The following is a 15,858-nucleotide window of genomic DNA, read 5'->3' as shown; positions in this document are numbered from 1 at the left end:
GTTCTTGAAATCTCGAGTTTGTTACCAGAAGCAGGTTGCCCTGGGTGAGAGCAGGAGGCCTACACCGTTCCCTGGGCTGGTGGATTTCATGGTCTAGTGTCTTGCCTTTTGTCTTTGTGAAAAGATGTGAGCAATTATGCAAGTTTCTACCTCTTTAGGACAGCCCCTGGGTTCTCTTTAAAATGTGGCCAACATGGCAGGAACTTTTCATGGGAACATACAGAAGGGAATTGATTTCTCCCAGCTTCTCGGAGAAAGGAGGAGAGAGGGTGGACGAGATTGGGTTAAGACCTTCCAATGCCAAGGCCTGTTTGGAAAGAGCGAAGGTGCTTTGGGAACAAATGGAAATGTAGCAGAGTGCAGGCTCGGGGTGTGAGTAGCGCTCCAGCTCGCGAGACACCTCGGACACCTCTAAGGCCCGGTGGCTCGGGTCAAGGGCCTATGGGGCAGGTAGCACCTGAGCAGGAGCAGCTGCCCAACACCGAGCCCACCTGGGGACACGTGACAGCGGCCTCCTGAAGCTCACATCAGCTCTACTGACTTTGGAAACCGCCTCAAGGACAGTTCTGGATGCAGTCACTTACTTCCCAAGTAGGTGGGCTGGATTCTCCCGCTGCAAATGATGCTGAAAAGGCACTAGCCTTCCCCTCCAGCCCTCGAAAATGGCCCTGAGTCCACGTGCCTCCCTTTCACTGCCCCACCAAACACCAACTGATGCCCCGCCCTGACACTAGACACCACCAGAAGCAGCCCAAGTTCATGAAGAACCATTGGCAAATGCAGACAAGTTCAAGAAAAGAAAACCAATGACAGAAGGAGCACTAAATGAAAACCAAAAAAAAAAAAAAAAAAAAAAGAAAAGAAAAAAAAAGGAAAGAAAGGAAAAGAAAAGCAAAACCAAACAAAGAAAAGGACAGAAGGTCCAGCAGTGCCATGGATTCAGTACATTTCATAAGAGAATATGGCTTTGGAGAGACACACCATCTGGGCGGGAAGGACTGGACAGGGCCATAAAGAAAGAACGGAAAAGCCACGGTGAGCGGAGGATGCAAGACTGGAAAAAAGAGAAGGAAGAGTTGGGGAGGCTTTTTCTCCCCCAGAGATGCCATTTATGAGAGAAAAGGGGACTCAAGACTCACTCCCAGCGGCACTGGTGGGATTGGCAGCAGAGAGAATTACGTGAGTAGGGGCAGAAAGATTGGTTACGTCATGGAGCTGGCTGAGGACCGAAGACCGCCGGCGCATGGCACCCTGAAATGAACCGCTTCTCTTGAAGGTACTCACTACCTCCATCTGTGGGAGAGAAAATGAGATAAAGTTTGGCTTGCACTGTTGTCTCGGCTACCGCACGGGGGTGGGGCTGGGCAAAGATAGGGGCCACACTTAGCACACATCTTGATAGCAAAGCCTCATCTAGATCGCCCCGCTCCCTGGGAGCTGACGGTGCTTCTGACAGGGCCGTGGCCATGGCCCAGGCTGGCCTCCGTGTCATCCACCAAGAGAGGGTTTGCGAGCAAATGGTTAGCACTCAGGGCAGGCGGTTAACAACCAGGCACACTGCAAACATTTAGAGTCATTTGCATTCATTGTATGCTCATGGCAAGCCACTCGTCAACAAATACCTGTATCTGGCAATACTTTGTTATCCTAGGTCAGTGGCTCTCAACCTTTTTTTCCGCCCCAACACACCTGAGGGATATGACATGCTCCTATTAGAAATGAGGCTCCCTGTGGTAGGGCTCCTTGATGGCACTGCATGGGCACAGGGACCCTTCCCTGGGCCTATGCTTCATTTACACTGTACCACATGCTGCCAGCCTGTCCTGCCTCGCTGGGAGGTGTGGCCATCACTCTCCTTATGCGGCTCATCCCAGTGATCAAGGGGCACCCAGAGAACACCTCAGTGGAAGAATGGATTTAAAAAGAGAGGGAGGGGGCACAGGCATGGCAGAAGGGAGAGCAGAGAGCCTGGGCTCTGGGGGAGCAGATATGACTTTTGCTTTGTCCCCCACCCTTTAAGTTTCCTAGGAGTCAAAAGGGAAATGGGTCTTTGGGAAATGAGAACCATGTGGGTAAATTCACAGTGTTTTTGGATTTCCTGACTCTACCATGGACGGGCCTGGGGGCCTGGGGGTGGATCAGCCCCAGGCGTTGGGTCCCAAGGAAGCACAGCTCAGTGGCCACAGTGAATGTCCCACCATTGTGAGACCACATGCCTAGATTCTGGGAGGCCAGCCTGGTGTGACACTCTTTTGGCCACCTCTTTGGGAATGCCCTCAATGTGTGGGGGTAGAATCTTTGGCCTTAGAAGATAGGTCTGATTTCTGGAAAGTGCTCTGTAGTTCATTGGATGATGTGAGCAGCAAAGCAAGTATGCATTTCTGGAGCCTAGGGCACACTGGTTACCTGCTTTGGGCCCAAGGCAAGGAGCCCTGCCCCACCCCCAAGCCCTGTAGTGGCTACAAGGTGGCCACCAGGTTCAGAGGGGTGTCTGACACGGGGCCAGGCTTCTGGGAAGAAGGCAGCTTCAGTGCTCAGACTCCCTCTACCCCAACCAAAATGAATATGGCCGTCATTTCAACCTTTGGATGTGGTGCAGAAAAGACTTATTGTCATGTACTGGGCCGCTGAGACCCCCTCTTACCAGCATACCCTACTTGTGAGCAGGGGGACTTCACAGCAAGGACTGAGACCTGTGAGTAAGGCATACTGAGCACCCACGGGGGGGGGGGCTGGCACAGTGCTGAGTGTGCCTCAACGCACCGAAGGAAGATGACGCATGCCATTATATGTCGCTGTCTCTTTAGGGGGTGTCTCCTCTCTAGATTGGGCGGATGTTTCTAAAACTATGGAGAAAGGTCTGTCTCAACAGGGGACTCTTACTGCACCAAAGGTGATGAGGGAAGGGAAAGATGCCTTTCCTGCCTCTGATTTGGCCTCTCCATATAGTGTCCTGATGGGACGATGGTATCAGTCAAAATACTGCAAAATTGTCACCCAACCCCCATCCCTGAAAGCCCAGTCTCTGCTGAAGCTTCTCATGTTTTAAATGTGAAATAGATGGCGTCATGAGCGCTTCGAAAAGCTCAATTTTCTGGGTTTCAGGGACTCTCTTTTATTGTGGAATGACATCCTACCCGTGTGTTGCGTTCATATGTTAGTATGGAATAATGGTGAGAGCAGGTAGCAGGTTAGAAATGCCTTCTCTTAACAATGTACAAAGTCGTGCTGGCTTCTGAAGTCTGGGGAGCAATTCTGTGGTTTGCAAAATCCAGAAATCCATCTAGGGCCAACTGCCTAGAGAATGTTTCTCTTGGCTTAGGGTGCACATACAGCATGGTGGTAGGGGGAGGCTTTGTTTCTGTTTTCCAAGCAGGTATTTTGAATAAAAAATAACAGACACTGTTAAAAGGTGAGTGCAAGTAACCAACTGGTTCAGCATTGTTGAGCAGCATGGTGAATTTGGAGTGACAAAGTCAAGATCTCATGGACAAATGATTGGCTGTATGGAGGGTACATGGACTGCACTAGGCAGTCAGGGGATGGAGCCTTGGGCCCCAGCTGGCCCACACCCTCACTAGGTGACCTTGGGTAAGTCCCTTCTCTCTGGGCCCCATTTCCTCGTGTGTAAAGCAGACACCTGACTGGCCAGTGTCTACACAGACACATAGTCGGAACAGCCGGGAGCTCCATGGAAGTTCTGGAACTCTAAGACTCCAACTGCAGGGACCTGCTCTACTAGTCAGGGAGCAGTGGCAGGCCCAAGAGCCCATAGGCACACAGAAGACACAGACACATAGATGGCCGGGGCACCACTGACCTCCCCCCAGACAGCTCAGATCGGGGCAGGGCTGCTGTCTCAGCAGCTAGAAAAGCTAGGCTCACCACCTTAGGAGAATGGCTGGAGGCGCTGCAATGCCCCCCACCCCCGCCAAGGCTCAAGTTGGCTTCAGGCTCTGCATGACAGACAGACAAGAGCCTGTCAGGGCCAGGACAGCCGAATGGCCAGAAGGCAATGGCAGACCTGGACATCTGGCTACAAAGGCTACTCCTGTTCTTCTATAGGGCGTTCGGTGTTCTTTCAGATCTAAGATATTTTTCCCTGGCCACGCTGGCTTAGGTGCTCAGAACGCCAAGAGGAATGAGCCAGAGACCTGGCCTCCTGCCTCTCCACTGCAGAAGTCCCTTGGACCCTTGGGGAGTTCCTTAAACATGGAGTTCTTTGGTGCCACCTCCCCCAGCCCTACAAGATCCCGAGTTCTGCGGGGTGGCCCTGGACTCAGCAGTTTTGGAAAGTTCCCTGGGGCATTATGCTCCTCACTGATTGCAGCGCTCTGGGCTGGGCGCACAGACGGCTGGCCATGGGGAGAAATAAGTGCCATAACTGTGTGTGCTATGGTCTGTGAGGGCTGAGGGTCCATGGTGGTGGAAGGGAGTGGACTCTGAGAAGGCTTCACAGCAAGAGCTGGGGAGGCCTGGAGCCCAGACAGTGGCCAGCATGAGGCACAGCGACGTGGGTGAGCAGCGCACACGTCTAGAAAGGCAGCGGAGGTTACAGGGGTGCAGGGCGTGTGAAGTGATGCCAAAAGGCAGGGGTTTGAAGGCTATGGTCTGGACCCTGGACTTCACCCTAAGGACAGGGAGAGAGGCTATATAAGCAACAGTGCAGAGAGTGGTGCTGGAAGGGTCGAGCTGAACAAAGGCTGGCAGAGTGGGCAGGAGGCTGGGAGTTCATGGCCAGAGTTGACGCTGGGGTCTGGGGAAGACAGGAGGGGTGCCTTGAGGCCAAGTCCCATGAGCTCCCCGGGGGCTGTGCAGGAGCAGCTGATGAGCCGTGTGCCCTGGGTGGTGTAGGTGCGGGCTGCCAAGGGAGGGCACTTTGGGTGCATTGCATGGAAGAGTCTGGGACAAGCTTGTGGTGATATGTGACAGGCTGAGGCAGACACCAGGGAGAGGTACGGTCTCAGGTCCTGCCCCAGGCTGAGGGGCCCACAGCAGGAAATTGCCTAAACAGACTCTGGAGAAGGGCCAGGGCAGGTACATAGTGGTGTCCTTCCCTCCGGTGGGACCCCCAGGAAGAGAAGCAATTGGAGCTAGGTCAGGGGCAGTGGGGTTGAGGGTCCTGGACTGGAGGTGGGGCAGTAGGAAGCATAGGAGGGGCAGGGAGTGACAGGTGTCACTGGGTGGCCATGCTGAGAGGAGGCTGGGGGGGGGGGGCGGGGGCAGCAGGGAGCTTCAGTCCAGGGAGAGAGGCTGGTGGCTGGGCCAAGAGGACAGGGCATGTGGTGGCTGGATTGGGGACGTGCATTAGAGGAGGCAGAGCCAAGCCAATGAATGATGTTGATGCAGCAGTTGTTCAGAGAGACAGGAAGAGGATGTGGGATGGCCCTGAGGCTTTTAAGCCATTGGTCAGGAGCTAGGGGTTTGGAGGAGGTGGGCTCGGGGCAGCAGGGCCTGTGGTCTGGGCCAAGCCCAGTATGGGTCCTGTGGGGCATCTTGGTGTGGGTGCGGCACTCCGGGCGGAGGAGGAGGTGGTGAGTGAGGAGCACTAGGAATTGGCCAAGAAGAGACCAGCGTCTACAAGGCCTCGTGGGGAGGGTGGGCAGGGGCTAAAGGAGAAGCCGATCGCAGGGCTGCAGGTGACCCTACGGGGCGGAGGGCTGAGGCTCAGGCAGAATCCCCCACAGGTGGGGCAGCTCTCACCCGCTCCTCCTTCCTTCCCTACTAGGTCCGGCGCCCCCGGGTCCGTGGGCTTTTCAACACGTGAGGGCCACAGCAGGGTGGACCGATGTCTCAGCGGGAAGCAGGGGTGCCAGGCAAGCGAGGACGAGGAGCAGAGAGCGAGGTGGAGAGGGGACAGCAAGCCGCCAGGGAGAGCAGGGCTGATGGCACTTCCAGAAGGGCGCTGGGAAGAAGCCTCGAAGCAGGAAGGAAGGAGGGACAGCCTGACCCCAGGAGCCAGGAGGACGCCTTGCAGACATTGGCGAGAACCTCTGGGACGCTGAGGGCAGAGGCTAGGCTGTGATGGGATCACAAGTGAGTGTGTGGGAAAAACATGGAGAGACAGCAAGTATGGAACATTCTGGCAAGAAGGCTAGCCAGGAATAGTTGGGGATAGACAGCAGGGCTGGCTCTGGCAAGCAAGCTCTTGTGAAGTCTCGGCAAGTGCCTACGGCTGGGCGGTCATCATGGCTGCGTGACTTTATACAGAATTGCAGCACTGACATTTGGAGAGTGGGGTGAACAGAAAGGACCAACTCGGTGGCCAGAGTCCACTTCCCACATGACATCTTTCCACAGAATACACAACATAACCCAATGAACGGTAGCTCGCTAAGGACACTTGAAATACATATCTAGCTCAACCCCAGAATATCACTTTTCTGTGACCTGGGGCAGTTCCCAACAAATAAGCCGAGGCCCAGCATCCCCCTCAGATCCCCCAGAGAAACAGCCACGGGCCACAGCACACACCTGTAGCTGACATCTGTTCCCACTATGGGGAGGACCACCTGGGCTCTAAGGGGGGTGTCGGGGACAGGCCACCTTGGTGCCACAACTGCCAGCAGGCACGTCTGGGGATAGCATAGGGACACCAGTAACTACCTGTGCGATGGTGGCCGCAAGAACCAAAGGTCATCCTGTCAGTCTCGGGCTCACCTCACCCACTCTCTGCCTCTTGCTTGCTTGCCACCCTCTCGAGGCAGGAAAGGCCGAGCAGCCGAGTGGCGTGGCAGCTTACCTGTGTCTGGATCCGGTTGAGGCCCCGGAACCAGAGGATCTGGCCTCTGCGGAGCTCCCGCTCAGCGTGGTCAATCTCTTCCTCCCCCTCGGCCAGCTCCTCATCGGTCATCTCATCCTTCCCAGGCCCATGCCCTGCTTCCTTCAGGCACTTGAGCTGGCTGGTGGGGATGGTGGCGATGACCTGGAGGGCCAGAGATGAGGGACGGCAGGCAGAAGTGCCATCAGAGTAGGACTGGGCCTTTCAGGGCAGGAGCTCTGCTGGGGCCCGGAAGGGATCCAGACTGCTCGCCTCCCTCTGACACTGGCAGAGGCTGGTGTCTGTGTCCTTCCCCTACCCCGACCCCAGGACTGGACAGCCCTTCCTTGTCCCTGAGGCTGCATGCCTGGGCCATCTTTGGTGCCAAATCCCACCCTCCAGAGGGAGAGCCAGACTTTCTCCTCTGGAGGGCATTGTTTTCCATGTTTAATGAAAGAGAGCAGAACCAGAGCAGTCCCTGGGGAGCTGGGCATGCAGGATTGCCCAGAGAGGGGGCAGTGAGGTGGCTGGAGCACCCCAGCGTGCATGACTGTGGCTCCTCCTTCCTTGTCTCCCAGCCAGCCAGAGGGCCAGAGGAGCAGCTGGTGCAACCTTCCCACATAGTGTGTGCACTAAGGGATTTGCCTTACCAGAAGGAGCTCTCGCCTTGGCCCCCAGTTCCTAGGAAGGGACCTCTAGGCCCCTGGCACGTCCTGCTCAATGAGAAGCTCTTGGTTTACCTGGGCCGAGGGTTGTGTCAGGTAGTCTATGCTGACACAGGCTTTCTGGTGGGGACGTGGGCTGCATATAGAGCTTGCCCTCCAGGGGCCGGACACTGATGACTAGGGTCAGCCATGTAGGCACTCCAGGCCCGCAGGAAGGACTCCAGTGAAGTCCCTGGACACCACCGCTCAGGGGAGCTTCTGTGGTGGCAACTCTCCGTGCGTGCTGTCAAACACCGTTGCTGGGGACATTGTGCTGTCCTCATGACACCACGGGCAGAGGACCTGGGAGCTCTCGCCTGGTGTCTCCTGGACCTGCCCTGAGTACTTTTGATCTTGGATTTCCAGCTTCTAGAGCTATGAGAGAATAACCTCTGCTGCTTAAGCTGCCCACGCTGTGGCATTCGTTGTGGTGGGCTGAGGCAAGTAAGACGCAGGACAAAGTGGATTCTGCACTCAACATCCTACGCCAGTGTTCCAGAACTCTGCAGGAATGCTTTCAGAAGCCTGGGCTGCCCCCCCCCCCTTCGCCGGCCCGCCTCTGAGCAGCCCCAACACCCCACCTGTCTCCCTGACTTAATCCCCAGGTGCGGTGAAGTCCCCTCTGCAGCCCACAGAACTTAAGGTGTCAGAGTGTCACTTTCTATGAGCTCTAAATATTTCCTCATTTCCCTCAAGATCTTCTTTTTGCCCCTTGGAGGATTTAGCAGGGTGTGGTTTGTTTTTAAATATGTGGGGATTTTCCAAGGCACCCAGTTTTGAGGGATGATTTTTGGGTCCTATCCTGGAAAGGGGAGTGATGGGTGGTTTTGCCAAGGCCCTGTGACATCCCAGCCATGGCCCTTTGCCTTCTTTCTGCTGACACTGTTGCTTGTGGCCTTGCACCGGGGTGGTGGCACGTCCCAGGTCTGAGCCCTGCTGTGTGACGCCACCCACCTGAACGTGTAGCATGCTTTCCCAGGTGCAGGCTCTGAGGCTCCAGAGCAGGGAGCCAGGGCAGGGGTTCTGGGGCCACCCATGATTACCTGGCCTGTGCTTGTCACTGGTGCTGTTGCAGAGTAGATGGGAAGGGGGCAGGACTGGGAAGGCTGACAGGGCAGACACTCACCTGTCCCCAGACCAGCTCCCCAACGCCAACAAACAGGCACCAGAGCCACTGCTCCGTGGACAGGGGGGAGCAGCTGAAGGGCTTTCCGCCAAACTGGACGATGACAATCTGCAGGAGAGGGACGGGAGGGAGGCAGGTCCAGCCAGCACAGCTGATGATGCCACTGTCCTCCTCTAGCAGTCGGAGCCCACCCTGCCCTGCAGGCTGGCTCCAGCACCCTGCTCAGAGACTCAGAGGGGCTGTTGGTTCCCCCAGGCAGTTGGGCCTCTGGCTGGGGCTCAGCAGATTAGCCACATTTCCAGCTTCTGTAAACTTGATGTTTTAATATCTATCCTCCATATGCTGGCCCTGCCTCGTTCTGGACACCCTGGTGACACGCCCGAGTCACCCTGCCTGGGCTTCCTGCTCCCTCATTGCCCCCTCCTTGAGGGAAAGCCTCTACCCAGAGGTGAGCTTTTGAAATATAGCCCAACCACCTCCGCTACTGGGCTCTGACACTTCAGGCCACTGTCCCCTGCCCTAATTACCTGGGGCCAGGTTCCAGACAACCAGGGACAGCCCTCCACCCCAGCACCCTGAAATCACTCACACTGACGAGTCCTCACCTATCGTTCCTTCCCCAGAAACTGCAGTAAATGCTTTCTTGCCCACCGTTTCCTGCTCTCCCACTGCCTCCTGACCAACCCAAGTGTTTCCCCAGATGGTCCCCCATAGCGTGGCAGGCCCCCTCCTTTGAGAACTGTGAGGAACAACGTATTCTGGTCTGTGGGCCTCACTAGATGTTACATTTTCTATTAATATACCTGTGTTCAAAGGCTCAGCCCCTCCCGGAGAGCCGACTGACCAGCCTGTCCACAGCACTGTGTCAGCCCTGGGGACACGGCATCTCCAAACTTCTGGAGTTATGGTGGCCTCCCCCCAAGGAATCAAGTGCTAGAAATGGCAGTGGCAGACCTGGAGGGACCCGGGAGAAGGTCAGTTCTGCGGAAGGCCCACGGAGCCCCTCTGCACCCCAGCAGGTGGAACCAGGCTGAGGCCTGCTCTTATGCGCGCAGAGGCCAGTAGTGGGGGGCCATGGCCCCCTGCTCCTCCTCCTTTTCCAAGGGAGGATCTGCCCCTCCTACCTGGATTGCGAAGGTGCCCAGGACGATGGTGCAGAAGATGGGGTTGCCAAAGATGCCGTGAAAGACGTTGCGCTCGCCGTGGATCTTGCGGGCGTTGATCTCGTTGAACAGCTGCATCATGACGAAGGTGTTGAAGATGATGGTGTAGTGCTCCGAGGGCGGGGAGTGCAGGGGCGCGTTCCTCCCGCTGTCGATGTCAAAGAAGAGCTCCCCTGCAAGCCGAGGGGCATGTGAGGGCACAGGCCCGAACCTCAGTGATGACTGTAAGGGGAGAGGAAGGAGTCCCTCACCCCACGGGGTGCCAGCCAAGGCCAGGGCTGGACCTGGGAGCTGAGGGACTGGCACCGGAATCTGAGGGCGGGAATGAAGAACTGAAGACACACCCATGGTGCATCTGTTATTTGCCTGCTGGGTTGAGCTGGGGGTGGGCCGGGGAGGAGTCGAGGCTGCAGGGTGCAGGGTAGCCCGGCCCTTCTTCACCCTGCCCCTAGGACAGGGCAGCTGGGCTAGTCCCTCAGGCAGACCACGGCAGGCTTTGCTCCCAAGAAATCAGAAAAGGCTCCTTCACAGTAACTCCAGATACTGCCATTTGGGGTCCCCCCACTGTGACGCCTGCACACTGAGTGTTAAATCTGCTCCCAAGAATGTGTGCTGAAAACTGAGCCTCACCAGGCTCTGGAGGACAGTGACAGTGACCCAGGCCACCACATGGTCCGGGGTCAGCAGATACAAGGAGAGCGCCCCGGTATACGGGAGAGAGGCCACAAACAGATAAACCAACACCCCCCCCCCCCCGATATCAATAAAAGAATCTGCTCAATAGGGCCTGCCGGACACAGAAAGCTCCAAAAAGGACAGGTGAGCTGCCACTGGCGCCGGGCTTCCAAGAAGCAGCCGGTGTGCTGGAGGCCTCGGTGCCTCCCATGTCTGGGGGCCCTGCAGTTTTCTCTCTGAGTGCCCTTGGCCCAGCCTCTCCCCACCAGTCCTTCCCTCTGCTGTCCACACTCCTGCCTCTGCCTTCCCCCCTTCTTGCTTCCTGACCCCACTCTTTCCCCTCACCTCCCCCTCCTCCTTCTCCACGACCCCTCCTCCTTTTCCCTCCTCCCCTTCCCTCCACCCCTCTCCCTTCTGCTCTCCCTCCTCCTCCCTACCCTTTCTCTCCTTGCTCCTTCTTTCCCACTTCTCCCTTCTCTTCCTCTTCTCCCACCTGCCCTCTTCCCCCTCCCTCTGCCTCTCTGCCTCCCCTCCTCTAATCCCCCCTCTTCTCTCCCCTTTCTCTGCTGGTCCTCCTGCTCCCACAACTTCTATCACAGTGCTCTAGTCATTGTCCTCTGGACAAATAGTCATGGGGTGAGTGGACAGACGGGTGGATGAATGATCTGGGTCTCAGTTTATGATGACACATGCTGCCTGCTCTGTGTAGCAGCGGACAGTTTCTCAGCAGCTCAGGGGCCTGTGACACCAGGTGGGGCATACCCAGAGAGGGACAGCAGGGAGCTGAGGGCCGAGGAGTCCTCACTGGAAATGGGCTCCCTGGCTGCTCATCTCTGCCTTCCACCACCAGACAGGGTCGCAGCCTGCAGAGCTAATAACAGTGCGGTGCGTCCTGGGGCCAACCTACCCACAAACAGCAGTGTGAAGATGATGGTGAGCTGGTAGACCGCGTGGCCCAGGATGTTTTTCATCATGGTTCGGGAGATCAGGGGCTTGTCCCGGCCATACGGCTTCCGCAGCAGCAGCGACTCAGTGGGCGGCTCTGTCGCCAGGGCCAGAGAAGCAAATGTGTCCATGATCAAGTTCACCCACAACATCTGCACGGCTTTGAGAGGAGAATCCTGTGGAGAGGAGGCAGTCACCCCAACGTGGGGCTGGAAACCCCACCGACCCCCAGCTCCTGTGAAGAAGCTCAGCTCAGGGTCAATGTCACTGGAATTTCATTCAAGAGCAAATGCAACAAATCCGACCTTCCCATAAAACGGGATAGCTCATCCCTATGTTTTCTTAAGGTTAGCAGAGAGTTTTCACTGGGCTTTCCAATTCCTGCTCTGAAAATGTTGCCAGTCTCCCCTCTTCTCTCTCCTGGTGGCAGTGATCTAGAAGGCGTGGTCCAAATTATTAGCAGGAGGTTGACAACCCCCATCAGTTGTCCCAGACTATGAAAGACAGGGGTGGCCTCCTGGTCTCCCACACCCAAGGGGCAGGAAGAGGCAGAGACTCTGTCCTGGCCCTTCCTTCTCATTGCCTCTGAGTCATTGGTTAAAAATCAGACTCACAGAAGCCAGACACCAAGAACCACATACTGTATGATTCCATTCCTATGAAACTGACAGATTCACAGAGATAGAAAGCAGATGAGTGGTTCCAGGGTCTGTAGAAGGGGACAAGGGGGACAAGGGATTGCTCAGTGGGTACAGGGGTGATGAAAAAGTTCTGCCGTGAGATGTGGTAGTTGCACAACATTGTGAATGCACTACAACCCACAGAAATGGTAAAAACGGCTATAATGGTACAGTTTATGCTACGTGAATTTTATCTCCATAAAAAAAAAAAACACCTTTGAAAGGGGGACAAATTCTGGATACTCACTAATGGGGAGAACTGGACTATTGGAAAAGGGGAAGAAGCGCCTTCAAAGGTTCAATATGGAGTTCCCAGTGAACCCAGCACTTCCACTCGTAGTTCTAGACCCAGGAGAAATGGAAACATCGGCCCACACAAAGCCTCATCTGTGCATGTACACAGCAGCATTTTTCACAGTAGCCAAAAGGTGCAAACGGCCCGAATGCCCACGGATGGAGGAACGGACACACATGTGCTGTAGCCATACACAAGGGAACATTATTCTACCATCAAAGGAATGAAGTATCAATCCATGCTGTAACATGGATGGACCTCAAAACATCGTGCTAAGTGAAAGGAGCCGGCCACAAACAACCACATGTTATTTAATTCCATTTATGTGAAATGTCCAGAATAGGCAAGTCTGTAGAGAAAGAAGGCAGATTGGTGGTTGCCAGGGGCTGGGAGAGGGGGAATTGGGAGTGCCCACTAATGGGGATGGGGTTTCCTTTTGGGGTGATAAACATTTTCTGAAACTAGATAGAGGTGATATTTGCACAACACTGTGACTATACTAAGTGCCACTGAATTGTACCCTCTGAAATGGTGATTTTTCTGGTATGTGAATTTTATCACAATAAAAAAGATCTGCAGCAAAGAAAGCATCAGTCTCTCCCAACTGTGCCCTTAGGTGGATGCTCTTCAGCCCACACATTCCTGCCAGCAGGGTCCCCTGGGCTTGCTCTTGGCACTGGGTTTCAGATGTATGGGGCAGGCCGGGCCTGGGGAGCCAGCTGCTTCCTGCAGACCCCATGGGTTGTGGGAAGGAGAACCCAGGGTTTTCCGCAGGCAAGGTGGCCCCAGTGCCCACCTGAGTAATGCAGGCGCCCGTGAAGGCCACGATCACGGCCACCACGTTGACCGTCAGCTGGAATTGCAGGAACTTGGAGATGCTGTCGTAGACATTGCGGCCCCACATGACCGCTTTGACGATGCTGGTGAAGTTGTCATCGGTCAGGATGATGTCTGAGGCCTCCTTGGCTACGTCAGTCCCTGCGATGCCCTGGGGAGCACATACACAGTGTCTATGGGTCCCTGCCCCACCTCCCCTCGACCACCCAGCCCACCTGGGCTGACTCCCTGCCTTTCCTTCCAAATGGGGCTCCCCACCAGCTGGGAGTAGCTCTCATTTCATCGAATGCATACTTGCACTACAAAGGGCAGGTTGGCTCATGGTTTTGCTCATAAACAAAGAGGGTGTCGGCACCACATGGCCACCGATGGATCTTCTGTCTGGTCTTAGCATGTTAGAGTAGCTACATAAGGAGCTCCTGAGTCCCGGACTGGGACGCCTTTGGCAGAGCGAGGACTTGTCCTCCTGGCGCACACAGAGGTGTTTGGGGAAGGACCCCAGGTATTGCTGCTCCAAGGGTCTGAAGCAGGGACAGCTTGGTTCTTGCAGTGGCCAGGGGCTGGGGCTTGGTCCCCCTCTGTGTCTCGGGTTCTGGGAAGGACTGGCCTGCACCCCTGGTGCCTGCCCACAGTGGGCCACACTGAATGTGTCAGAGTGAAGGGCATTCCTTCTCAGTAGGGTGGGGAAAAGGGCTTGTTGGGGTTCTGCCTTCGGCGGCCAAGCACAGTTCCTTGCAGAAGGCCATGATGCCAGGGCCAGCCACCAGGGCAGTGCCCGTCAGGTCACTCTACTCAGCGGGGTCAGGGTTTTACAGAAAGAACAAGCTCTATATAAGCAACAGAAGAGAAGCACAGAGGGAAAGCTTGCCTGGGGACTCTGCTGATTACACTAGAGGTCCACTTAGACAGGACCAGGAGTGGGTGAAGCGGGTCCACAATTGACAACCCTCCCCCAGCCTTTCGGCAATGTGACCAATCCTCATTGTCACCTCGGGCATCACCACACCAAATACCTTTAAACAAATCACACGTGTCCCTTCACTGTCAGAGCCTGTGGAGGCCCAAGTGGCCAGGATGTGACAGAAACTTCCAGCACTTTGCAACTTGCCTTAACACTGGCTCCCAGCTTCCTGCACAAACCTAATGTCCTCGAGACACCAGGCCCTGCCTGGCATGGTGAGCCAGCCTGGCCCTGGGCAGCTTACCATGGCAAAGCCCACATCCGCCTTCTTGAGGGCTGGCCCATCGTTGGTGCCATCCCCGGTCACGGCCACTACCTGCCGCTGCTCACCAGTAGTGCTGTCAATGATCCCTGCAACACAGAGTAGGGCCCTGTGTGACCAGCCCTGGGGTTGTGGGGGGCCAATTGGCTCTGGACACCCTGTGGGATTTTGACTGTGACTATTGCCCCCAATCCTCTGTGCTCCCCATCCTCTCTGGGATCAAGAGCCTGAGCCTTGATAGCCTCTTCCTGCCCAGGTCCATCAGTCAGTGAGATGATATAGAATGGCATGATTTGGTAGAAGGCAGAGGCCCAGCACTGTGTGACTTTGATACATGTCTCCCTCTCTTGGGCCTCAGTTTCTCCATCTGTTAGGATGAGAAGCCAAGCTCTACCAGCATCTTCCACTCATGTTGTTAGCCCCGAGAAATGGAGGGGTGAGCTCTGGCACGTCAGCCCTTTGACGGGGGGAATCTCAATTATTATCCCCATTTTCCTAGTGAGTGAACTGAAGTTCAGGGAAGGCCAGAGACTTGCTATGAGACACAAGCCATTCTCTCCAGCAGCAACAGGTCTAGATCCGAGGGCCCCAGTTGTTAGGCCGGCCCTGAAGACCCATTTGGGAGCTCTGCTTTGGGTATCTGGGAGCAGGAAACATGCCGCTGTGATGTTCACATCCAGCCAGCGCCATGCCACATCTGGAAGGGGCAGGGGCAGGGGCGAGCAGGAATGAGTTCACTCCATTACCTTTAACCAGAGTGTGCTTGTCCGTGGGAGACGATCGGGCGAGAACCCTCAGCTTGGGCCATACCTTGTCCAGACGCTCCTGTTCTATCTGAGGGGAGAAGCACACAGCCACTGCAGAGCCAGGCCGGCAGGCACGGCTGAGCAGAGGTTGGGGTGGGCATGGAGAAAAAGCTGGAACCCTGGACAGAACCAGGCAGCCCATTGCGGGAGGGCAGATGGGCTGGAAAGTACCTCGCCTTTCTCATTGCGGATCCTCCGGTTGAACTCCTTCCCCTCTAGGCAGAGGAAGTCCTCCCCAGGCTGGATGATGCCGCACTTGGCCGCAATGGCCCGGGCAGTGTTAATGTTGTCCCCGGTCACCATGCGGACTGTAATGCCAGCACGCTGGCATTTTCGGATAGCTTCAGGGACCTGGAAGAGACCATACAGATGGATGAGGCCATCGTGACAAGATGTAGCCTTTTCTCCGACCAGATCTGCAGCACCCCCACCACTCCCGTGGTTCTGGATGAGGCCGGGAGAATGGCTTGTCTGCTCTGCCACCCATCAGCTTAGCCTGCGATGAGCAGGGTCCCTCCCCCACCAGTCCCTCAGCCCCCATGTCCCCAAGGTGCCCCCTTCTCTTTACTGGGCCCTAGGGATTCAGACCCTGGCCCTGACACCACAAGCAAGGCTGGGAGAAGCCACTAGAAATATTATTGTGT

The 15,858-nt window shown here is 55.9% G+C and overlaps 1 protein-coding gene across 12 annotated transcripts in view; it reads right to left on the bottom strand.

Moving 5' to 3' along the window:
• ATP2B3 (ATPase plasma membrane Ca2+ transporting 3) overlaps positions 1–15,858 on the bottom strand; it is a 69,083-nt gene that overhangs the window by 12,631 nt on the left and 40,594 nt on the right. For 5 of the 12 annotated variants that reach the window (XM_088794946.1, XM_074323931.2, XM_074323930.2 and 2 more), the window contains 9 exons: positions 15,386–15,565; positions 15,155–15,242; positions 14,391–14,497; positions 13,145–13,336; positions 11,336–11,549; positions 9,715–9,926; positions 8,591–8,698; positions 6,743–6,925; positions 1,207–1,293 (listed from right to left, as the gene is read on the bottom strand). In XM_088794946.1, the coding sequence (XP_088651072.1) occupies positions 1,207–1,293; positions 6,743–6,925; positions 8,591–8,698; positions 9,715–9,926; positions 11,336–11,549; positions 13,145–13,336; positions 14,391–14,497; positions 15,155–15,242; positions 15,386–15,565 (1,371 nt within the window). Of the gene's footprint in view, positions 1–1,072; positions 1,294–1,627; positions 1,690–6,742; positions 6,926–8,590; positions 8,699–9,714; positions 9,927–11,335; positions 11,550–13,144; positions 13,337–14,390; positions 14,498–15,154; positions 15,243–15,385; positions 15,566–15,858 lie in introns of those variants that run through there. The other 7 variants (XM_074323936.2, XM_074323934.2, XM_074323935.2 and 4 more) reach the window with 4 other exon arrangements.

This window comes from Rhinolophus sinicus, chromosome 18, assembly GCF_057876585.1.
Source record: "Rhinolophus sinicus isolate RSI-liver-muscle chromosome 18, RSI-T2T, whole genome shotgun sequence".
Classification (NCBI taxonomy): domain Eukaryota; kingdom Metazoa; phylum Chordata; class Mammalia; order Chiroptera; family Rhinolophidae; genus Rhinolophus; species Rhinolophus sinicus.
The sequence above is the reverse complement of the archived record's forward strand: the minus strand, read 5'-3'. Positions and strand labels throughout refer to the sequence as shown.